This window comes from Lucilia sericata, unplaced genomic scaffold, assembly GCF_015586225.1.
Source record: "Lucilia sericata isolate MDLA Ls3-8-SP2 unplaced genomic scaffold, ASM1558622v1 Contig000018F_arrow, whole genome shotgun sequence".
Lineage (NCBI taxonomy): Eukaryota > Metazoa > Arthropoda > Insecta > Diptera > Calliphoridae > Lucilia > Lucilia sericata.
The window spans coordinates 183,843-210,566 of NW_023994057.1; the positions used below are offsets into that span (position 1 = coordinate 183,843).

The window sequence follows — 26,724 nt, forward strand, 5'->3', positions numbered from 1 at the left end:
ATGGAAAATAGAGGTCAATTCGAACGAAAACTATTATTTTTATTTAATTAATATACAAATTTATTATCAAATCGATGTAATACGATATTAGATATTTGCGGATTAGTTCTTAATTTTTTTATATTACATGTGAGGTTTAGCTTGCATAGAATTAAGCATATTCAGATCATAGTAATGATGTGTTATTATTCCATAGATAATTATTAAACATTAGAAGCAAGTTTTTTAAGTTTTTTAAGCAAGTTTATGGTGAAATTTGATAAAATTATTACAATTTGTTTCATCACAATCTTAAATCTGCCCAAAAGTGACCCATGTTAGAGGGTCAGACTGTTGTTTACCTGGAAAAAAATTTTAAAATTTCATGTCAAAGTTATCTCCAATGTCACTAGATATAATTCTCATTTAAAAAATTGGACTATTTGCCCCTAATTGGTCAATAGTCCAATTTTTTTAATGAGAATTATATCTAGTGACATTGGAGATAACTTTGACATGAAATTTTAAAATTTTTTTCCCAGGTAAACAACAGTTTTGACATAAAGTAATTTACTAGTACTAAAAGACACATTTCAGCAAAAATAACCAAAGACAACTGCTTAATATTTGTCACAGCAAATTAAATTGCATTTAGAAGCATAGACAACTGTCCTTTCATAATAATTAGTTGCAATTTTTCAAAATTAATTAACATTTTTCAATATTGTTTCAACGTATTTCAAAGAGTGCGCTATAATTATGAAACAGTTTTTTTGTTGTTAGTTTTGTTTATACATCCCTATTGCCGTTATTTTGCCGACTTACACCGAATTTTGATACTTATTACATAAACTGGACTTCGTTCTTGAATTTGCCATCAATCATGTTTTTCTAACTTAATTTATTGTAATAATATAAAAAGAATAAAAACCTAACACAAAGTGCGCTATATTTTTGAGCAGTACTTTATGTGTGTTGAATTTCATCGCTTTTCTCATATTTTGAAGCCGGTAATGAGCTTTATGGTCATATTCTGAAGGGGAGGTTATATGGGGGTCAATAATAATCAGGGAAACCAAAATATGCAAATGCATGTTTTTTGTGGTGCGTCGTATGGACTCATGGATAAGATATATATGCATATTTAAGGCATATTTTCGAGTTTTTAGAGCATATTTTACTCCTTTAGTGCATATTTTGATGTTTTCGCTTTTTTCGTTTTTGTACATTTTCAAAACTTTATTTAAACAAATAAAATTTTATTTTTTTATTTTTAATTTTTTAGCCTATTTTACAATTTAAAAAAAAAAAAAAAAAATTCGTTTGTAGAACTTAAAAACTGCAAAAAATACATTACTCTCATGAAAACCAATGTTATAGTTTTTTGTTCAATAAAGCATTACATTTTAAATCAGACATAAAACCGATTACTTTTGATTTCATGAGACCCATCCATTTTTATAGTTTAAAAAACTAATTATTGGAATTTATGACAACACCGATTAAAATGTCAGTTTAGAAGCTATGAATACAATTGGAAGAAATGTGTCAAACTTGTCGTTTGAAATATGTTTTTTGGGGTTCAAATGGATTCATGTTATTTATTGGTTATCTGAATGTAAAACGGAATTCTATTAAACTAGTTCTTCAAACTATGAGATGAATCAATTATAAAAAATCTTGTAGATTGAAATATTACACTAAACATTTATTATTTCATTACAATTTCCGTCTTTTTGAGCTTTTCAATGTTAAAATATAATGAAAAATTTTATTTTTCGAGCATATTTTTTAAATTTTAAGAGTATATTTCGAGTTTTTTACGGTATATTTAATGCGCTTAAAACACTTTTTTTAGAGCATGTTTTCGGTTTCCCTGATAATAATATACTTATATTTTTAAGCCAGTAATGAGCGGTCAATTATGGAACGATCCACATAAAATTTTGTTAAAAGATTTTGGTTCGCAAGGAACTTACTTGGGTCGAATTTCATCGCTTTCCTCGTATTTTTAAGCCAGTAAAAGTCATTTTCTGAAAAGGACCTATTATGGGGGGTAAAGTAAATTTTGGGCCGATCCAATTTTGTAGGGAGGTTTTGTCTCGTAAGAGACTTACTTATGTCAAATTTCATTGCTATATTTGTATTTTTATGCCAGTAATAAGCGTTAGTCAATTATGGACCGATCCTCATAAAATTTGGTAAGGAGATTTTGGATCATATGAAACTTTATTTGTGTCGTATTTTAAATGCCGTTAAAGGTGTTTTTCGGGGTTCCACGCGTATGGGGGACCGATATTGCCCATTTTCAATACTAAACAAATCTTTTTTGGGGGTCAATGACCAATATTTAAATGTGTTACAAACGGAATGACAAAATCAATATACCCCGGTCTTTTTTGATGGTGGGTATAAAAATAAAATTGTAGTAGAGTACATAATTCAGAATTGCAGAATATCGGGCCTGTTCGGAAATGCATCACTACAGTACATCTGATGATTACTCTGTGATGCTGGTGCAAATGTGATGATTACTCTGTGATGCTGGTGCAAATCAGGTAATGCTTAGATAATAGTCTTGCATTTAAAATTGTGTAAATTAAAATAAATTTCATTAAAATAAGCATAATATTATGTTCACATATTCATGTTTTTAACTTGTTTTTGGAAAAGCACAATGAGTTTAAACACAACCGTTTATATATTAAATAAACGTGTTTTTTGCTTTGAAGTGTTTTTCCAATTTCAAAATTTTGGTTAAAAAATTAAGATTTTCCTAAATGAAGATTACACTAAATTTAATATTTAACACAATTATTTACAACAACAAGACTAATATTTTTTGTAATTTAAATTTTTATTTTTGGTATTACTTTTTGTTCTAGCTGTGTTTATTAAACAAAAGTACGAAAATGTTCATTCCTCTCCTAAAAACATTAAAAATGTATGAAAAAACGAGTCGAATTTAAAGTGTTTTTTGAAAACAGATGATGTGTTTCAAAAAACTCGAAGGTGTGAACGTAGTATAAAATCTAAATACTTACTCACACAATGCATCAGCCATTTTTTAATGCAGATTTCGACAATTTTTGCGCATCATACATTTTCGTGATGCAGCGAAGCGATTCATTTCCGAACAGGCCCATATTATTCTTAAATGTTTGTATATAACATTGATATTATTGAAAACAAAACTGATTCCTTCTTTTGGATATCATATAAATTCTTAAAACTGACAATATAAAATATCCTATTATGGATATTTCATATGCAGGACTATTCTGAGTAATAAACTCCCAGGGAGTTTGTTCCCTCTCCTATACATAAGGCATTCAAAAGGGAATAAGCACCCGGGAAAATATTGTTCATAATTATTGGTGGTGTATTGTCCACAAGAAATTAAAATATAAAACAAAAAATCTCACTTACCTTAGTATCAGCAATTCTTGAATTTTGTCAATAAAAACTTGCTTAACTTGTATCTTGATTATAGAACTTCGTGACTCTTATCTGCAGTCACAAGCTACAACATACAAAGCCAAAGAAAAGAAAATAATTAACAAAAGATATAAGCAAAGCAAAACAAATCACATTCAAAAAAACAAATCAAAACTTCAATAAGAAACCAAAACCAACTTACCTTTGAACGAGAAAATTTTATAAACTCGTATATTTTTGCTTGATTATAATGTTGATAAGATTATGATGATGACAATTCATTTTTGATGATTGACTTTATATGAAAATATATTTATTAAATTTTGCTTAATGATCCTTTAAAATTTCGTTTTAAAAACACTGGAGTTATTTTGCTTGGCAAATAACATCAAAGGACTTGTGTTAGAACTTAGTAGCTATAACAAAGAATATTTTAAAATAAATGCAAATCTTGGTAAAAATCAAAAAGTAGAAAAAATTTTAAAAATTAAATTTAACCTTAAGGTTGCATGCGGAGGGCACCGTCAATGCGGATAGTTTCACCATTCATCAAAGGATTTTCATAGATGGCCTGAACCAAATGGGCATATTCAGATGGTTCACCCAAACGCTGGGGGAAGGGGATGGACTTGGCCAAGAAGGTGCGCACCTTTTCGGGGAGAGCAGCCAACATGGGAGTATTGAAGAGACCAGGAGCAATGGTGCAGATACGAATACCTTGGGTGCTCAAATCACGAGCAATAGGCAAAGTCATGCCAACAACAGCTGCCTTGGAAGCAGAGTAAGCAGCTTGACCAATTTGACCATCGTAGGCAGCAACGGAAGCAGTGTTGACAATAACACCACGTTGGCCATCTTGGTTGGGTTCATTGGTGCCCATAAGACCAGCGGACAAACGAATTACGTTAAAGGTACCAACAGTGTTGACCATTAGTACACGGGTGAAATCTTCCAATTTGTGGGCAGCGTTTTTGTTAAAGTTGTAGGTACGGATGGCGGTGGCAGTACCGGCGCAATTTACAGCCAAATCCAAACGACCAAATTTATCCTTGGCAGTTTGCACAGCAGCTGTGACATCTTTTTCAGAAGTAACATCCACAGGAACAAAAACAACATTGTCACCCAACTCTTTGGCAACTTCATTGCCCTTGGAGCTGCCCAAATCAGCCAATACAACACGGGCTCCCTGTTTGGCCAAACGTTCAACGGTAGCACGGCCCAAGCCAGAGGCTCCACCAGTAACAAGAGATACAGCGTTCTAAAAATAGAACAAAACCAAAAAGATAACAATAAGAAAATTTTCCATAATCATTGACATTATTATTTCTGCATATGTATGCGGGATGATGTGATTGTGTAATGACCGCACCAGCAGACACCAGACAGCATAACGGTGAATATTATTCAATGTGGACTTTGTACTTGACCAAAGCCAACAACGAAAATGCAAAAAATACCACAATTTTATTATTATAGTTATTATTACTGCAATTAATTCAACGTACCTTAATCATATTTAGAGATTAAATTCCAAAATTCACGAACAGAAAAATGAATCTAACAAATTTTGCAACCCAAAACAAAAACACCGGTTGAATGAAAAAACATCAAAGAATTCGAGCCAGAGCCCTGCGCCGACAAATATTATCGCCGGTTTGACAAAAAATGTCTGCAGCGGCTTAAAGTCGCCTGTAAGCCGGCTAAGTTAAATTTTCAACGATTCTAAATAAAAACAGAATCCGATAATTATAAAGTGGGATTTAGGAAGCATATATTTTAAAAATCGGGATTGTCGACCAGAGTAGGAAATTTTTGTATTCGTAAATATTATTTTATGTGTTTCTCTCGTTGTACAACTCATTTTCACGAGATTTGTTTTTAAACTCACGAGAACTATTTTTATTTTAACTCTTCATTTTTATACCGTTCGTGAAAAAAAATTTTAAAAAAATTATTTAAAAAAAATTTGATTAATCCTTAAAAATTAAAAACAAATCCTTTCACCAATTTCTGTAAGGATCGGCCTATATTTGACCGATATATATAAAACATCATGCACTGACTCAGTGTCAAATTTTGTTATGTTCAGTATAAATGTTCAATTAGCTTTTAATAATAAAACGTTTCAGTAATCTCGAACTTATACAATATTATTGAATAAAAAGATTATTCAATATTTTTTATGGTATATCAACAACAATATTTTTTATTTACTTAAAAAAATAATAATAAATACTCTCGAAAAGACAGAAGAGAGCCCTAGGCCCTAGGGATACGCATCAGCCCAAAGTATATTAATAAAGTAGCGACATCTCTTGTTGTACAACAACATCTACAACAACCACATATATTTTGTTTTTGGAATAATTTAAGATTGTGTCAAAATAAAATTTCCTTGAACAACAATGTGAACAAAACATAAATAAAAAATATTACTTTTAATTTAAAAATATTAACAATTTGATTATATTATTATATATTATACAATTTATTACACTTTTAAACTACTTTAAAACCACTTTTAATTCACTTTTTCAACTTTTCACAAATTTTAACAAATAGCAAAACACAATTTTAAAATGGCGACGTAAACAATGTTAACAATTTTCAAAACAAACTTTGACAACTTGCTTCATTTATCTAGTTTAAAAAAAATAGTCAGCTGTTCAAGTGATGCTACTTTATTAATATACTTTGCATCAGCCTAGGTCCCATAAGAAATACACGTGTTTGTGTGTGGTGCAAAGACAAATCTGCTTATTCGCAGTAACTCTCATAGCAAAGATGAGGTGTCAGCGAGTGACAATTTCTGAAAATATTTCTATGTGGTTCAATAAATGTCAAATTTTTTCATATGTGATTTGACATTCTGGAAACACAAAGCCATCTGTATGCTATGTTCTGCTTACAATTTATGTTTTTTTACAATATTATGTTATATTGCGCCATCTATGTTTCATTAAAAATTAAAAGTTCTCCTATCAAAGACACTTTTTATTAGTTTAATTTTACACCGACTATGGTAGACAGATGACGCAGATTGTGAGACATATTCAATCATGAGGTTTTTCTTAGTAAAACTATGGGGATTGCAATTTAAAAATGGGGAATTTTTGAGAACTTCCAGCCTAACATGAGTCAAAGTTTTTCTGGCAACACTGGTGAAGGGTATAATAATAATAATGTTTGAATGAATGGTTGTATTTTATGCTAAGAGTATTTTGTGAATTATAAAACTTATTGTGATTTATTTTAACACTGATACTGGTTCTGGCTACTAACCAAATAAAAAAGCTCACCAAAGTTATACACAAAATAAATAAAATAGCACACTACTTACTGCATATTTTTGGAGTGAAAAAGTTGCTTTTGACAGCAGCAACAACTTTGACTTTTCGAAAAAAGTCGATTATTGTACCTACGAATAATGCACCAAACTACTAGTCTGGCAACAATTTTCAATCTAGAAAGAAAATATTGACAAAGCAAAATGTCAAAACAAGCCATGTTAGTTTACAAAACAAAATAAATAACAATAGTTCATAAAAAACAAGAGAAATTATAATTCCAAAAAATATTTAATCGTTCAAAAATAAATTGTTTATCAGTATATTTTGCAAATATATTTGTAATTAATAGTTTCGCTTTGTGAAAAATGGAAGAAAAAAAGAAAAAAGATGATTGGATACGTATGGCTTCCAAGAGTCGGCCAGGACGTTTTTATTTGTTTAATAAGGCAACTGGTGAAACACAATGGTTGCCGTTAAATCAAGTAACAGAATCGGAACAACAACAACAAGAGTCCCCGCCAAAATTGTCAAGTTGTAAGTTGTAAATTTTATCGTAATATGATTATTTTTAATATATTTTATCTTCATTAGTTACAAAATCTAGCAAAACTCCTGCCCAGGATCGTTTAAAAAGATTACAGCACAATTTAAAGTCAAGCCAAACTCGTTCTAGCACCAGTCGTATAACACGACGCCAATCTTCTGATTTGGAAGCAAAGTCTAAAGAGCAAGAGAATAAATTAAGTGACCAACCATCAACAAGTACCTCAAAATCCGTAATAGAAAAATCTCCCAAAAAGGCCATGAAGAGATCTCAAAGTGGCAGTATAATTAAGGAAATAGAAAATTCAGTTAAAATTACCAAGACATCTGATGCAGAAGAAGCGAAGAAAATTCGGCTCTCCGAGTATTCCAACTCTACGTCGTCAACTTCAAACAAGTCAAATAAAATGGAAACTACCACACAAGCTATGGAGCTAAAATCTTTTACACCAAATAGTAGTAAAAATTTCGAGCATTTAACTAATATGGAGCAAGATAACAGCTCCTCATTGAATAATTTACGTTGTGGTATTGTTAAAAAGATAAAAGAGATTTGTAAAATACCATTTAATATATCCAAAAAGAAAATTGAAGAAAAATCTTGTATCAAGGAAGACAAATCAACTGGTATAATTAATACAAATCATTTCAAACCAGTTAGGAAAACCAAGGATATTATACAAGGTTTATCCTTATCAACTGCACGAGATGCCATCAGCCAGTTAAGAGAGGAAAGTACAAAAAATTCAAATACGTCAAATACTAATACGGAGTATAGTACACCTAAAAATATAAATATTCCTACGTATCCACGAGGATCTGGTAAGAATAATAAAATATATTACATATATTTCTTTATCTAAAAAATCTAAAGATTTATTAATATTTTTTGATAAAAAATATACATATTCTCCAAAAGTATCATATTATAACACATATTTAAGATATGTAGGTATATATATTATTCTAAAAATCGAAAATGCCGTTATATTTATATAATACTTTTCTGATTTCAAATCAAAATAAAATACAAATATACCCAAGTAGATAAAGTACTATTCGATTTTTTTTTATCAAATTTAGTTAATTTTTATGACAATGTGATGTAACAATGGCTTATACATTTTTATTTAAGTAGGATTTTAAGAACATTTTTTTTTTAATTTTATTAGGATCCAAGGCTACAGCGGCCTTCGTAATGAAATGGCTGTTGTTACAATATTCTAAATACAACTTAATTCTTTACCCTAGGACCCTAACGTAAACCCCATTAGATTTTATGAACATTTTTGGAGAATAGGATAATGAATACTGCAATAAACCCTAAAAAGTGTTTTTATGAGGGAATTGTACAAAAATTCTTAGAACACCACCGCTATATAAATAAATATTTTTAATGAGATAGAAATATTAAGGAATGGGTTATGTGTGTAAGAATTATTAAAACAAAATGATTTTGGTTAATAAAAAAAAGTAAAAGTTTAAGGGGAATATAGTATATAAAGTAAATTTAAATATCGAGTCCTTTTCGTACAAAAGACGTAACCGACAAAAATAAATTTTTACATGAGAGCATTTGTATTATTTTCGAAGTAAGGCATAGCGTTATTGTTAAACTCTGTTAATAAATATTACTATATCTAAAATATGGAATACTGTTGGTGTCAATCTTATATTTACCCTATATTTTTTGTAATCTAGCGATGTCCGTAAGTCAGTCTGTTTGTTGAAAGACGGATAGGTCCCGAACGCTAGGAGCTAGAGTGCTGAAATTCTCCAGAAACCTTTATTAATGTCAAATCTTGTTTGGTATTAAAAATGGGCAACATTCATGAAATGATCATCATGATTTCACTAAGCCTCCATACAAGTGTTTCCTGGAATACAGTTAAAACATCAATAAATATGCTGTTTATGTAGCAATTGTGATGATGATGCTAATGGATCCAAATGATCGATTTCTATAAAAAAAAAGAAATCATGTCACTTACGTCCATTTAGCGAAAAAGGATCGATATAAAATTGGCCTTTGGATGGAAACTGTTGAAAAACATTTGTAAACCTATTTTACGAAAATAAAAAATAACATTCTGATTTAATACGCAATTGCTCATATTTATTCTTATTTTTTTCCAGCGAATTCTCGTTTAGAACGTTTAAAACAATCATTTATATTACAACAACATGATCAACAAGAAACAAGTACATCTACAAATAAAACAAATGAAATTTCCAACTCATCTTGTGAGTCCAATAATAACAACACTTTATCATTGCAATTAGAAGACAAAAATAACACCGATCACAATAACTCCAAAAAATCTCTAAATGAAACTGGCAACAACACTCTAAATGATGGTAAATCGAATATTGTTTAAAACCTAGTCTATCAGTTTTGTGTAAAACAATTTTTGTTTTTCTTTTTTAGATGTTGAAGCTATGGATTGGCAACCGATTGTAAAGGATGAGGACTTAATTGAGGTAAAAATTTATAAAAATTCTCATTATTTTTTTTGCGTTACTATTTATATTACAATTTACAATAACAATTTTCAGTTATCATCTAGTGAAAGTTCTCTTGTAATAGAAAAATCTAAAAAACTTGTACTTCGAACAAATGATGAAAATGAAAATGCAACAATGGGTGATATTTACGATACCGTTAATGAAAATCTTTTACGCTTTTCGGCGGAAAAACATAAAGATTCTGTAAACCATCGAACAAAATGGCGAAAGGATTTCTACTATTTCATTGTGGATACTAATGTTTTGTTAAAAGACTTGACTTTTGTTGAAGATCTCACGAAAATGAAACTATGTGGTAAGAAAGCAAAATAATAAAGTTTAAACTTAATTTAATTTCTTCCTTGTTACAGATACCAAAGGTAGTATGTTGTATACCCTATTCAGTACTACAAGAATTGGATAAACTTAAAATGCGTTCGGGTTGTCAGGAAGGTGTTAAAACTCGAGCGGTTCGTGCTATTAAATATTTAAATTCTAAATTTGAAAACAATTCCCCCAATTTACAAGGTAGTTATTTGAAATATATCACTTTTTGTATGCAAGACTCAAATTTTATTATTTTTTATTTTTTTTTAATATATATTTTTAACTTAGCACAATCTGCCTTAGATGAACGTCATCATTTAGTGGACATTAATTCCGCAGATGACAGCATCATGAACTGCTGCTTACAAGCCAAAGAACAAGTTCCAAATTTACTTTTACTCACCGAGGATGTTAATCTTCGCAATAAGGCTATTTGCAATAATATTCTAGTTTCTACTAAGTCCGATTTGGTGTCTAAACGCTACAATATCCGCAATGGCGACGACAAATCTTGACGAAAGAAAACTTACTCTTGGTCAAATAAATTGAAAATTTTTCTACAAACTTTTCATTTCAAATAATTCATAACTTTAGTCTATATAAATTGAATGTAAAATGTAAAATTTTCTGTTCATTATCTTAATTTTAGTAATGTAAATACTACTGAATAGAATTTAAGTATTTTTGTAGATATTTTTTGTTGTCATTGTTATAGATATCAATATAATTTTTCTCAACAGAAGTTGAGAAAATATATATATTAATATATGTACATACTTATTAATGTAATCATATTTAATATTTTCCTACGAAAAAATATATTTATGAAAAAACATTTTGTACATTTAGATGTACATTACATACAAATATTTGCCATTGAAATAAATCATGAAATTGTTAAAATCAAAACGTTCATATCTTATTGAAAAGGGAGATAAAGGAGTATTTGATGAATGTCCGAATTACGGTATTACAATTTTCGATAACCGCTCAAAAATTCATCGATCTTTTATATAAAAAAGTAGTAGTGTCCGGTCCGCGTTGCAGGCCGATGATTAACCATGTGGACTCTACACGTAAAGATCTATATACCCATCAAATTTTAAAATATGTATCCGGTTTTGTGGTTTAGGTGTAATTGACTAAAAATTAATGCCCCTATTATGGTTTACAACTCAACAATTCTTTATATGAAATTTAGCTATTTGGTATATCGATAACAACCTAAAATTTAAAGTTGAAATTTATTTATATAACTTAATAAAAGCAGTTGTAGCGCTGCGCTCCCTATTTCTAGTCGTCCATTTTTTGAAAAAAAAAAAAAAAAAATATGTTCTGTTTCCCTAGATTCTGTCATTTGGCCCCTAATACGGAACCATTTCGAACGTGATTGTATCAGTATTTTTTAATTTTCATTCATGTGTTTTAATAGTGCATACAAATAATTGCTATCTGCAGTTGTTTTCGATTTGGATACATAGTAAAAGCCAGTTTACATTATACCACAAGTAATCTGTCAAAATTGTGTGTATTAGAGAATGGATGGGATCGTCTAAATGAAACCATCACACATTGAGAGATAATGTATTTTTTAGTAAACACATACAAAAAAGGGAAACAGCAGTTTCCATATTACTTTGTTATTATGATATACCAATGTTGTAAACGCAAAAAATATATATCATACGATTTTTATTCTCTTTTTTAAAAAAACGGATGGAATTACGTAGAGTCGTACGTATATCGTAAAGTATACGTATATAATCTTATAGTTTAAACTCACTTTAATTGCATATTAGCAAATTATGAATTCTGTATATTAATTAAAAATAAAATATCTGCTCTACTGCATTTTGGCTGTAATTTATCAATACGCCAAATATGTATGTATATACAGTAAACATCTCTGATTGTTGGTTTGTCTGTTTGTATGGAGGAATTGTAATTTAAATTACGTCAGTTTCCGCATTCAGAGATTATTTTTTCATACGTTTGTGGTTGGGTGGAAAAATAGCAAATTAAAGTGCAATGACTCAAACATTCCAACATACACACACATTACCGAATGTACGAATGATACATGCATCCATCCATCCATCTACAATCGTTCACAACCAACAACAGTAGGTTAGTAGTTCAATACGCATAAAAACTCACATAGAAGAAAAACCCACTAAATGAATGAAATGAAGAGGAAACCTGAAGGCAGGCAGAGGCAGGGCGGTAAGGCAAAAAATAAACAAATAAGTCTTCATTGGAATATTAAAGACTGAGTTGAAGCGAGACTGAATGGGTGGTTTGTTATTTATGATGACGTGATTTTACATGAATTTTTATTTCAAATCAAAGAAAATTTGTTTAAAAGCTTTTTTAAAGTTGATTTTACTATTTTGTTAAAGAAACATAAACACCATTTACTGGTGCGATGCAACAAACAATTCGTGTTATTTTTAAAAGCTTTCGGATTTCAGAGAGCAATGCGGAGAGCGTAGGTTAAAGCTTTCTTAAAAAGCTCCAAAGAAATCGGACAAATTTTTCGAAATTTAAGAGATAATTTAAGAGAGTTCTTAAAATAACATTCAGTGTGGGAATTTAAAGTTATGTAAAAAACACTCACGTTCATAAATCCATACTAACACAGAATCAAACAAACATTTATATGTTTATTAAATTTTATCCACAAGGAAATCTGTAGGCAATCTTTATCAAGAATGATTAAATAATGTTTTTGTTTTGTTGCTGTTGTTTTGTTTTTCTTTTAATACAGTAAGTACGACTGTGGGTATAAGTAATATTTTTGTAAATATAGGAAACCGTCTGTAGGTCTGCATGTTAATGTTATTGTGTGTTGGTGTGTTTGTGTGTAATTACAACATGTGCTGTTTCCATAACATGTTTATCAAATGTATTTTATATCCTTCATACCCTCCACAGGCTCCCTCCCCCTTTCGTCTTCATGCTTAAAAAAATACAATATGATTGTAGTTTTTATTGTTAAAATACTTTTACTCTTAAGTAGATTTTGTCTTTACTTTTATAGTTTTTATATCTTACACAAGTGGATAAATATTCCGTTTGCACTAAAACCAAAAAATACTCTGTGGGGATTCCTAGGATTTCATTCCATTCAAAATAAGTGGCAGATTAAGCTTCATTTTTATTAGTTTTAAATGACCACACACAACTTTTAAAAGAAGAATAGGAAAAATGATTTTGAAATTAAATTTAAAATTCTCATTAAATTATAAATATTTATTACATTAAGAAATAATAGTGGTTTAAAAATTTAATATTTTTTATTTATTTTTTGCTCTGATTAAAGTCTATTCAACAGATAATTAGAAGGAGTAAATATTTAATAGAAAAGAACATACACATTTTGTTTTATATTTACTCATATAGGAAACCGATTGTACACTTTATTTGAGGTATTACAAATGGTTGACAATCCTATGTACCCTTGTCAATTTATGACAGAAGATTTAACATGAATTGCTTCACAAACATATTTCACATGTGTATGTATGTATGTATATGGGCTCCCTTAAAAGATTAGTTTTATTTTGTTTTTCAGAATAGAGCATAAAGATTGTTTGTAAAATCTATAATAATTAGCCAATGTGGCATTGGCCGTCGGACCGGTAAATCATACCTGTCAAATCCAACGGTTGTCTTGACTTTGTGACTTTTCTAATACATATCTAGAAAATATTAGTTCTTTATGAGATCCACTGAGACAATGAATTTTGTAATAACATGTTCTAGAGAAACGTTGAGAAACTTAGATATATTATTTGGGACTATTATGAAACTAATTCATAAATGATCTTTAATCGAATAATGGAATAATAACACTCGAAATCTTTTGATTACAGTTACAAAAACTAAATGCAACAGTATCAGTTGTAAGGATTCTATAGAGCATCTGAAGTGATTCTGATTGCATCTCAACTTTCAAAGCATTCAAAAAATTTTAAATGTCAGTTTCTTTGTCCGTCTGTCCATCTATCTTTCTGTCTGTCTATCTGTCCATATATGTGATAAAATCGATTTTCTAAAAGCCCTAGATATCTGGGAGATTCAAATCTATCAGATGCATTTCTATCACAAATGCTTTCGAGAAGTTATCTATTTAAAATCAGTCCATAAATAACGGACATATGACCAAAATTTCGAATATTTTCTCAATAGTTTTTTTCAGAAACTAATTTTGTCACAAGACTTTTTATCCAGAGATTAATATGGTTGAAAATTATTAGAATCGGTTCAAAAATATATATAGCCGCTATACAACTTCCGGAAAAAGATATCAATAGATATCAAATTACCGATCCAAATCGGAATGGTTTCATTCCGAAAAAATTGTTCGTTTTAATATTCTGAAGATACAAAATACGGAAGTAATATCTGTAATTCTGTGATAGGCCTTTATAAATTAAACTAAAATTATTTACAATTATATCAGATTCCTAGAAAAAAAATGTATATACATACATATATATAATGGGTATAGTTATATAAAACTTGTATAATTTTTTAATATAATTTGCTATTGTTGTTTTATGTTCTCTTCTTAATTATTTACAAATAATAATTACATACGTATCGTACGTTCATTTCTAAAGTGTTTAAACTCAAAATATTCTTGGACTGGACAAATAAAACGCTGAGCTACACTGAAAATAATACATGCCTAATATATACAAAAAATGTCGTACACTGTACAAATGCTTCGTTGTTACGTGCCACGAAATTGTTTCGTAATATATAGGAAATTGTATGAAATATTTTAGTATCCTTGGAAAAAATTTTAGAACATGTTCTGAAAACATTAGTTCTAGAATGAGTCTAAACAGAACCATTTCCGGTTCTTGAAAAGCATTCATCAAACTTGTGATTTCGTCATCACTTCTAGAACTCATTCTTTTCTTAACAATATATATATGTTCTCTAAAGCTTCCCATGAACTAGTTTTAAGGGTAACAATTCGAACATTGATGAAAGAACTAATTCCAGAAGCATTCCATAGAACGATATTCGGCTCCATAACCCTTCCACAGAACCAGTTCCAAAGACGAAAATTTCGAACAAAAATCATTGGGTTCAACGCCAAAGTAGAACGAGTATAGGCTATAATCATGCGTTGTTGATACAGTTGTGAAACTAATACAATTTTCCTGGGATCAATTAAATTTTCCATTTCAAATCTTTTTTAATATATAAAAACCTAAAATCGTTTGTAGTCCAGTAAGTACGTAGCCCCTAAATGATAATACATTAACTGGGGTATATTAAAATTTATAAATATGGCATAATGAACTACACCTCTAGAATTCTACAAAGCTGTACTTAGTCACGTAGAGAGTTAACTTTTTGTAATATTGTCACATCATGTACCCCATTCCAAGGACACATATACTTGGACTTAATTATTTATATGTACATTAGGGTTATAATAAAAATTAGGCCCTATCACTAAGTTGTAGCCTGTAGTGTACTAATAACGAAAACATTTTACTCGTTTAATTTTGGTCAAAAACCTTCCGCTGCACATCTATTTTCTAAAACCATTTACAAATTTAAAAAAAATTTTAATTGTATAATCTACATGTGTGGTACTAGATTTGCAAGAAAGATATGTATGTACCTATGAAGATACATTTTTTTTTTCGAAATTAAGTTTTTGATATTAGGACGTTATCAAAGTAAATCAGCGAGCGATATGTAGGTATGTAAATATGTTTGTATATATGAGTATGAGTAAATATATATACAAATGTATATAGAACAACAGATGACCGGAAATTCCTTTGAAAATGAGTTTTTAAATAAAAACAACACAAAAACAAACAGAAAAAATAAATAATTATTTTTCTTTTTATTTCATTATTCATTATGTGTGTTGTTGAGTGTATTCGTGTGAGAATGAGCCAGATTTACCTTCATTAATAACAACTACAACTACAATAATCACAAGAATCTGGTACTTAATATCAACAATAAAAAAAAAAAAAATATCCAAATGGTAAAAATCAAATCATCACTACAACTGCTACCACCACCCCCACCCCCAACTTTTATAAAAATTACCTCACACAAAACCGAAATACTTATAAAAAGGAGAAAGAGGCATTAGTGGTGGTATTTTACGGCGGACTTTCTAACTTCCAACTGATAATTGACCGATAATTAGCGAAGTATAAATACGCCAAATACATTTAAACACATTGTATCTGTGTGTGGATGTGTGTGGTTGCTTATACCCAGCCAGTGATTCAGTAGAAAAAGCAAACAAAATGTTACAAATTAAGATCTTAAAATGAAATGAGATTTTAAATACGTAGGCAACATTTGGCTCTGATGCCAAAAATTAAATGATATTTTTACGTATATAATTTTACGTATATAGTATAACTAGTATAAATTCTGTATGTAACGATGACAGCTTCTACCAATGTATGTACAAATATATGTACGTATGTATGTATATAGAGTACAGAAGCTGACTTTAGTTTGGGTAGGTTAGTTTAATTTTTTAAACTCTATTTAAAATATTGTATTCGTATATTGGTATTTTATATTTATGTATTGGTTCTTTATAATTTTCTCATTCTTCCATTTACTCATTTCATGTTTAATCCATAAAAATTAATTGAAATACTGCATGAGACATACATACACTGAAAATAATCCATGCTCAACTATTTTCGTAATATTTACAAAAATTTCGTGTATAATACGAAATATTATTTAATAAAACCCTTTTCTATTTTTACGAAAGTACAAAAACCTTTCGTAATATGTTTTTTTTTTAAATTTTAGCGAAATTAAACATAAAGATATTAATTATATTATGATTAAATAAAACTACATTTTTATAAAATTTAAGAAAAAATATAATATTATTCACGAATTATTTTCATAAAAAAAATTTAAAAATTCGTGTGGAAAATAATTTTGAACTAAAATTAGAAAAATTATTTTAAAATGAACAAAAATGTTTGCATAAATTAATATTTCGTAAATTTTACCATATTTATTCAAAATTCCCCTTTTTCAATTTATGTAAATTAATTTTTTCAAGAATATTTTGCATTATACTAAAATATTTCGTATATATTACGAAAGAATTTCGTGGTACGAAACAACGAACGATTCGTACAATGTACGACATTTTTCGTATATATTAGGCATGGATTTTTTTCAGTGTATGTACATTAGGGTGTCGCATGGACTACTTTTTAGAATGAATACCTCTAAAACGATCAATGTACTAAATACGAGAAAAATAAACAACATTTTTTTTAAAAGATCCTCAGTTCCCTAACCGCAATTGAAAATCTAGCTCTCAGTACAATATGTTCAAAAAATTGGTGTCAAAAACTCCGTAATTTTAAGCTTGTCGCGTGAAAAATAATTAAACGTTTTGTTAGTTATTTCTGGGCCGCAAAACGACTTTTTTGTATTAAAAGGGGCATATAAATTTCAAAAAATTCAAAAAAATTATTTTTAAAAAATTTTTCTGTATGAGCTAAAAATTACGACAATCTTGACACCTATTTCGACAAAATATATGACTCTCTAACCCACTGAAAATCACTTTGTGGACCAAAAATACTCTTCAAAAATTATTTTTCCAGTAATCAGTAAAAATTATAGAATTTTTGAGACGCATCGATTGAGAGGTATTTCTACATGAAATTCTTAAAAGTTCTGTCCTCGGGACACTCTAATGTACATACGTGTGAAATGCAGTAAATGGTTAATCAAAACTTTAAACATTTTCTTTTTCAGTTTATTTCCATTTTTTTCTCGCACATATTAATAAATTGGTTATATAGAATATAGTCATATAAAGTTTGTAGTTTTTGTTTTTCATAAATTGTGTTGCTGTTGCACTATAAGCTTCATAGTTTATTGTCACTAGTTAAAACCCCAAAAAAAGTAGAGAAAACTATCACACACTTACACAAACTAAAATAAAATCTATAATCCAAAAAGTGTAAAATCTATATTGCATGCCTTCCTCTTACATAAGCAAAAATTGTTTCACATATAAGGATCGTAAATATGCACACATACTCTAATATACATTCGGATACATACATATGTACATCTACATACTGATAGATACATTGCATACATATGTACGTACATACATATACATACATGTATGTATATAAAAAGTTAACAATTTTTCGAAACTATTCAAATAAATCACTGGCTTTTTGAACAATTTTCTGTTTTTTTTTTTCTATTCGTTATTGCAGTGCCTAAGTGCACATGTGTGTGTGTGTGTGTATGTGTTAATTCAGATATACTCACATTGATACAGTATTGGTCAAAAAGCAGTGCCTTGTGATATAGAAAATTTAATGAAATTTTTATTGAGATATGGAAGACCTAGTTATACGTCACTTAACTCTAATATAACTTTTATACGTTTTAACGTTTTATAAATGGAAATGGAGAAATATAATTGAAACAACTATGTTTTTAACAGTGACGGATAAAAGTGAAGCAACAAATATAAAATATGACTAGTTTAAGTTTAGTGACTAGTTTAAGGGCTATTCTATGGATTAGTTTATTTAAAAGTATCTATATGGACTAGTCTACTGGCTAGTTTATGTATTCCCAAATATTGCACTATGAACAAACTAGTTATAGCACACTATGTATCCGATTTGACTAATAAATGACAATTCCTAATGATAATTACTAATTATAAAACAATTTTTTTTACTTAAATACCAAAGAATAAGAAATTATAAAATATAGTAAAAGAACAAGACATAAAAAATAATAAGAAAACAATTACATTAAATTTAATTCAACTCCAAACGAAAGTTGAACAAACTATTTTTGCAAATAAAAATGGAAAACAAAATTCAAGTGTTTTTCTTTTTCGTTTGCGGAAAACTATACAAATAATTTACAAACCGTAACTAATAAAAGTTTCTTAATGCTGGCAAAACTCGTAATATATACAAATGTACATACATACATACATAGTTACATACAGACTCCTACATAGTTGCAGATACATTAAAATAAACAAAAATAAAATATTTTCATGATGAAATAATAATAATAATGCGGAATGTATGTTTATAATTCTTAGCAACATGTTGCCCATGTGGAAAAACTAGTTTAGCAACATTTTTGTTGTTAAAGTTGGAACAATAATAATGATTAGATTTTTTTTTAGTATTTTATTCATATAAATGTTTGTAAGTGATAGCTATAAAGAAAATTTATTTCTTTTTTAGCAATAATACTTGTATTTGCAATTGTACATAAAATTGTTTTGACAACTGTAAGAATAAAAAAAACATATTTGTTTATGATCAGATTTATAGATTTTATTTGAATGTTTATGTTGACTTTTGGTTATAAAATAAAAATTTAGACTATTTTCTTGTAGCACTGCTATGAGAATATGGAACATATTTATTTACTTTAGAAGAATTTTCTTTAATTGACTTTTTAAATAGTTAAGCAGATTACTTAATAGTTTTCAAATTTAAATTTGTTTTTTTTTATGGTGAAGTAAGCTCAAAAATATGATTTGTTTTTCTTCCCAAAAATTGGAACAAATTGTTTTTTTTATATATAAACAAGTATCAGCATAAACTAATGAAATAGACACATACATACATACATACAGACATACATACAGACATACATACATACATACATGCATACATACATACATACATACATACATACATACATACATACATACATACATACATACATACATACATACATACATACATACATACATACATACATACATACATACATACATACATACATACATACATACATACATACATACATACATACATACATACATACATACATACATACATACATACATACATACATACATACATACATACATACATACATACATACATACATACATACATACATACATACATACATACATACATACATACATACATACATACATACATACATACATACATACATACATACATACATACATACATACATACATACATACATACATACATACATACATACATACATACATACATACATACATACATACCCACTAAACAATTTTTGCCGAATTCGTACCGACAGTCTGCACAAGTTGCCGATTTCGTATTCGAATTTCGTCAGAATTCGTTACGAAAATCGTATGAAAGGTTGCTCGGAATTCGGACCTCTTTGTCTGAGGAAATTCGGAAAAATGTGCAGAGTTGTCGGTCAGAATTCGGTACGAAATCTGATGTAACTTCCTGGGGAAATTCTGTAGGAATTTTCGACAAATCTTATTGAAGTCGGACAAATGTCTGATACCATGTCTGACATTCTTTCGACATCTCGTACGAAAGTCTAATGAAATATAAGAAAGTCTGATAGATGTCTGATAAATGTCTGATAAATGTCTGATAAAATTTCCGACAGTTCGTACAAAAGTCTGATGAATTATAAGAAAGTCTGATAGATGTCGGATAAATGTCTGATGAAATGTCCGACAGTTCGTACAAAAGTCTGATCAAGTATAATAAAATGGGCTGACTATTCTGATCAACGTCTGATGAAAACTATTTTCATATATACAATTTATTATGGTTTAAGTTTATTAATTTTAATAATAATTTATAAGATTCCATTATTCATGACTTCTTAAGGGTACATAAATAAATAATAGAAATTTATAGATTATTTTTAAAATTAATAAAATTATACTACTTACGTATTATATACGAAAATAGAGTTCATTATATACATCTATTTAAAATTATAAAATTAAACCATAAAAAATGATGTAATTTTTTTGCTAATTTTTGTGTATTAACAAAGTTTAAAGAAATTTAAACAATAATCATCACATATGCAGATGTTGTTTACTTGATTTCCAAAAACCAACTGAGAAAATAAAAGAAAATAAAAATTAAATTCCCTTTTAAAGTACAGTTGACGAATTTCAAAATATAAACAGGTTTGTGCATGATTTTTATAAAAAAAAACAAAATTTCCTTCAGATAATGTGCAGAGTTGTCGCAAAGTTTTCTTACAAAAATTTCTTACTGAAAATGGGAACAAAATGACCGAGCAAAAAATATCAGAAAATGTGCAGACTATTTTGTTAAATATCTAAAGGAACGTTACAAAAACAATTCTCTTCAGATTATGTGCAGATTTATCGGATATAATTCTTAATCCATTTTATATTTTACTTCAGAAAATGTATAGACTATTCTCCTTTATGTCTAAAAAATAATATAGGAATAAAAAAACAAATTGTCCTCCGCCAATGTGCAGATTAGTCTCATAATTGTCGTAACACTGAAATTCCCTTTCGACAATATGCAGACAAGTCTGATATTAATCGTTTAATACTTCAGAAAATGTGCAGAAAAGTCTAACAAACAGTTTGCCGATTATTCTGTAAAATGTCTAAAGGAAATTTAGAAATTCGTTAAAAATTCTGATAAAGTATAAGAATTATTTCAGAAAATTTCTGACATCAGACATGTCTGAAAAAATTGTTTACTGGGTACATACATATATGGGTAATTTCATGTCAAGTGATCCAACTCAAAAAATCGATTTTGATGAAATTTGCACCAAGGTTAGTATTATTTGATAGTAGGCCAGACACAAGCTCTATCGGTCAATAACTGCCGAAGTTAGAGGGGGTCAAAGTTGGACATTTTGGTTATACAGGGTTTTATTCAAATAAGTGTAACTTTTCATCTATTAGTCCTAGCAAAAATTGTCCAAAGGAGTTCAGATAGTAATTTCTTCATTGTTTCCAAAATACATGTTTACATACATATGAGCCGTTCTATAGTCTTTCATACTGATTTATCTATGATTTAAAAAAAATATTTTCAACAAAGGTATGTCTTTGTATTTATTGCAATCTTGTAGTAAATGAGCGATATACGAAAGTATACCTTTGCAAAACTGTTAATGATATTTATAAAAAAGGAAAATGTGAAACATTTTATGATCTGATAAATGTTTTTATGATTTCGTTAAAGCCCATTTTAGTTGACCTTTTAGTTTACTATTTTTCATTTACTAATTTTATTGGCCTATAAATATTTGATTGTTTTTAAATATTTTATTATTATTGTTTATCTATTAATATTTAAATACATGAAAATGGACAGCATTAGTCATCGTTTTGTTTGATAAATATCTAAAAATATAACGAAATCGATGTTTTCCATTTAGATTCTTTATGATTTTGGAAGAGTGAGAAAATAGTTATAGGGAAATAATAGGTAATAAGATTTAACAGAACATGACCAGATATTTACCCTAGAAAATCCGAGATTTTGAAAACACTCGTGATTAAATAAATAATTAAAAACAGTTACCATATAAAATACCTGTTATTAAACTTAAATGACATTATTTATTTCTTATTTCTGTGGGAGGGTGTGGGTTTTGTATTTTTACATAATTTGTAATCCCCCAATTATTAATAAATAAATGTCACTAAATATAAGAAAAGTAAAAATACGTGAATAAATTACTCAAAACTCTTTCATTTATTTGTTTGCTTCTTTTTTGTTTGAAATTTAAATAACAAATGGCAAAATAATGACGACTTTATCAAATCCGCTGCAAAAGCAAAAAAAGAAGAAAAATATTCACAGTTCGATTTTAAATAAATAAATTTGAAACATTTATTACACCATTTGCATTGAAGTACAATGTATTAAAAGGAGCCGACGAAATTTCTACAAAATGATCAACGGGTAAAAACGGAAATTTTATTGAAAAAAAGTAAAAAACACGAAACCATGACAAATACCTTTTTTCTGGAGGACATTTCTTTAACGTTGTACACTTTATCACATTTTTTTGTTGTGTATCTTCCTTTTTTGAACTGATAAAACAGAGGGAAGAGGTTGCAAGCAAATAGGGAAAATGATGTATTTAGTTTTAAGACTTCAGAAACCAAAAAATTTACATGAAAATAATAATAAAATAAGAAAAAGACGTCGACAAAGATGTAAAATAGCAAAAAAAAAAAAAATAAAACTAAACAAAACAAAAAAGAAAGTAAAACATAAAAAGCACCCTTTTTCATTTTATTTACAAATCGATGAATAAATTATAAACTCAATCTTTGAAAGAAACCCCTTTCATTTTTCAGCACTTACAGACACACATTCTTACACATATACACACTTACATCTAAAAAAAAAACATATACATACATCCATACATATTTGAAAACATTTGTCATTACGAATTCAAATTGTACCAACAAATACGTAATACAGACAAAAGTGAAAAAAATAAAACAGACAAAAAAAAAATCCGTTCACTAATTTTTTAAACCATAAATCTTTTTTATGCATTATTAAGCAAAAAAGTATTAGTATTATTATTAAAAAAGGCAATATTTTTCAATTATTCAAAAACAATTGACAGCAAAATGTTCACTAAAACAGCCGCGAAAAAGAACGAATAAAAATGAAATTCAATAATAAAAAAATAACGAAGAAAAAACAAAAAATTAAAAAAAAAAAAAAATAATAAAATAATAATAAAATGCCAAAACACACGCACAAACATGGAAACTTGCACAGCAACAAAAACAACTACAACTACAACAACACCAACAAGAGCTGTAACATTGAAAAAGGATTCAATTTAATATTGAACCTTTTCACAGTAGATAGATTTATGGGAAAACATATTTCGAAAAAAGAACAAAAACAAAAAACATTTTTTAAGTGCTTTCGACTGAGATGGAAAATGTGGACGGGCGGGGCGTTTGGTTGGTCGGTCTACTTTTAATAACAAAGCAACTTAAGTTTTAATGAAAAAGAGTAACTTTTTATTAAAATTTTACAAATGAATTTTCTTGAAAAAACAAAAAAAGACAAGAACAAGAACAACTACAACTACAGCAGAAAAAAGAGCTCTTGGCAAATAAAGAAGTTATTATAATTTGCAAAGCTTCTTCATCTCCACACCTCACCCCACCTTACCAAAAGTGAAAGGCTGATAAGATGTATGTATGTATGTGAATAAGCAAAAAGACAAGTTGAAGAAGATGATGATGATGTTAAAAAATAATGAATTTGATCGCTTGATGATGACGACAAGGAGAAGGATGGTGATGATGGTGATACCTACCATCAATTGGTATGAGAATTTTTCAAGAGCTTGAAGTAGATGTTAATGTTGTTATTGCTTTCGTTGCTTGTGATGATTATTTAAAACTTGTTTATTTAATAAACACAAACACTAATAAAGTTTGTGCAGCTTGTACTCCTCAGCGTTATTTGGTTTAAACTACTATAACGAGAGTAGCACCAGCAAGTGAAAAGCTCTCCTACTTTTATTAAACCCTACATCATCATTCATACTTTTAATCATTCCCAACAGTTCGGTCGGACTGTCCCGAACTACCTATTTAACCTACCACTTCAGGTTACCCCTAGGCACGGACTGTCCAGGTGACTAGCTATTTTAACATGTGTTTGTCCTACGAGGAAGTCAATCGTCACTCCGTCAGATTACGAAGAGACAGACAAAAAAGTCTTTTTTGGATGCATTAAATCTTTGTCGAACTGCTGGGTTGTTTTTCTTAGGGAAATCATTATCGTCAATAAATTATTTATGTATGTATATGTGACAGTATAAATTTAAAATTTTACATAAATTATTCATTTAAATTATATACTTTATAATTGATTGATAATTGAAACACAATTTTGGCCCACATTAGTCATCTTCCTAAAAATCATTGCCATAATATTTGATACAATATGTTGTAGGCTTTTAAGATTGCTGATATAGGGTATCATATGACTGGATATGCCAGATTAAAATTCTCATTAGTTTTTTTTTTTTTTGATTTAGTTGTGTTAAGCAATGAGCAGTGTAGTACTGTTGTTGTACTTTTAGGCAACAAACAGACCGTCAGTCACTGATACTTTTTGAAAAGTTATATCTTGCTGCGAAAATGACTGCTGCTGAAGTACTCGTACCTCCTACACTAATATGAGTAAAAAACAACGAACAGGAATTTACTTAAGAGACAATCTTAATAAAAATACCTTAGAGGCTTTTAGTGTGCTTTCCGTAACCCTGTACTGCTGATGTCTTGTATTGTATAAATTACAACATGCCTGAGTACTTAACAATCTGCGAATTTGAACATGTTTCCAAAATAAAAACACTTTGTTTTGTTTCGTTTCAGTTTTTTTTTATACTTGATGTTTGTGTTTTTTGGTTAAGACATCATCATCTCCGTCGTAATCATCAGTTGTTGTTTAGTTTGTTATAGTATATCCGTATCCGTGTCTGTTTCTGTTTTTGTATCTGCATTTGTATGTTTTAAATTTCTGTTTATTTTATTTTATGATTATTATTTTTCTTATTTTACTTAACATTTACTTTTTTTTCTGTATGCTACTTGCAAAATCTTTAAGATTATGATGAACATTTGGAGCATTTGCAAGTGGAATTAGAAGACAGAGCCTAAAATGATGTTTCAATTTGTTTTGTAACAAATTGTCGTCAATATGCCTTTAACCCTTAAGAATTGTTTGCTCAACAAATACTGTGAAAAGCACAATCGTGTTTTGGCAAAATATTTATTGTTGGTTTGTGTTTGTGTCGTCATGAAGGTACTTGTTATTTAACTTATATTTCATTTATGAAATTTCAGACAAGTTTTATAATGATGAAAGCAATTTATTTTCTTGCTAAGAAAAACAACAAGTTTTTAGTGTTTTTAAGCCACGAGTAACTATAGATACAACAAACACATCTAATGGATGACAGCAATCTTATTAAAATCTTACTTTATTTCACACTATGAAATTGATTTTGGGTAATGGAATTATTATAGTCGCCATGTTGGAATGGGTAATGTTATAATTGCTAATCGAAAAATTAGAGTTTGTTATTTGAAACTTAAATAAAAAGTTATTTTCAAGGATTTTTGCAAAGTGTTGCCGGTAGGAAAAAACTTTATTAAAATAACCAATAAAAAATTATGTTAAAATTAAATTAATCATAGGAAAAATTTAAATAGAAGCACTTTTGAATTGATATAAATATAAAGAAATTTTTTAGAAAATTATTCTTCATATAATTTGGGGAGAAAACACAATTTTCAAATTATTCTTAAAGATTTTGTAACTTTTATTAATATTAAGATCGTCAAGCAAACAATTAAACACTCTACAGATGTACATATTTGTACATTTAAAATGTTCTAATAAATGCATTTTATACAAAGTAATACAGAAATTTTGCTAATATAGAGTTTTTATTTTAAACCCCGTCTACCTGTGTACAACTAAAATTTGCATAAATTTCCATTTTTGTTTCGATTTTGGTGCAAATTTCAGTATAAATGTTTTATTCCTGTTCAAATTACAAACACTTTACAGCATTCAAAATATTCGCAAGTTGATGTTTTAAAAAAATTATAATAATGTAAGTTTTTTTCCTTTTCAGTTATTGCCATGGGGATTTTTCTTATTCAGTGTGTGGGGGGAAAACTTTTGAAGTTGTACGTGTAAATATGAATAAATGTTAAACAAATAAATGTAAAAAATTAACAAAGTTTAATGTCGGTTACTGTTATATTTAATTTCTTAGCGCGTGTAAA

At 28.6% G+C, this 26,724-nt stretch overlaps 2 protein-coding genes across 2 annotated transcripts; one reads left to right on the top strand and one right to left on the bottom strand.

The window, feature by feature from the left end:
* Positions 1 to 3,651: 3,651 nt before the first annotated feature.
* Positions 3,652 to 5,121, bottom strand: LOC119606776 (3-hydroxyacyl-CoA dehydrogenase type-2). The gene is made up of 3 exons (XM_037960362.1): positions 4,923 to 5,121; positions 3,916 to 4,675; positions 3,652 to 3,833 (listed from the first exon to the last, which is right to left on the bottom strand). The coding sequence occupies exons 1-2, from the start codon at positions 4,929 to 4,931 to the stop codon at positions 3,917 to 3,919; spliced, it is 768 nt and encodes a 255-aa protein (XP_037816290.1). The 5' UTR covers positions 4,932 to 5,121; the 3' UTR covers positions 3,652 to 3,833; position 3,916.
* Positions 5,122 to 6,914: 1,793 nt separating this feature from the next.
* Positions 6,915 to 10,870, top strand: LOC119606879 (transcriptional protein SWT1). Its single transcript, XM_037960537.1, is given in 8 exon segments — positions 6,915 to 7,241; positions 7,299 to 8,072; positions 9,387 to 9,608; positions 9,679 to 9,731; positions 9,807 to 10,071; positions 10,127 to 10,148; positions 10,150 to 10,283; positions 10,371 to 10,870. Coding segments are annotated over 8 exon segments (1,866 nt in total). The 5' UTR covers positions 6,915 to 7,072; the 3' UTR covers positions 10,598 to 10,870.
* The last annotated feature ends 15,854 nt before the right edge of the window (positions 10,871 to 26,724 follow it).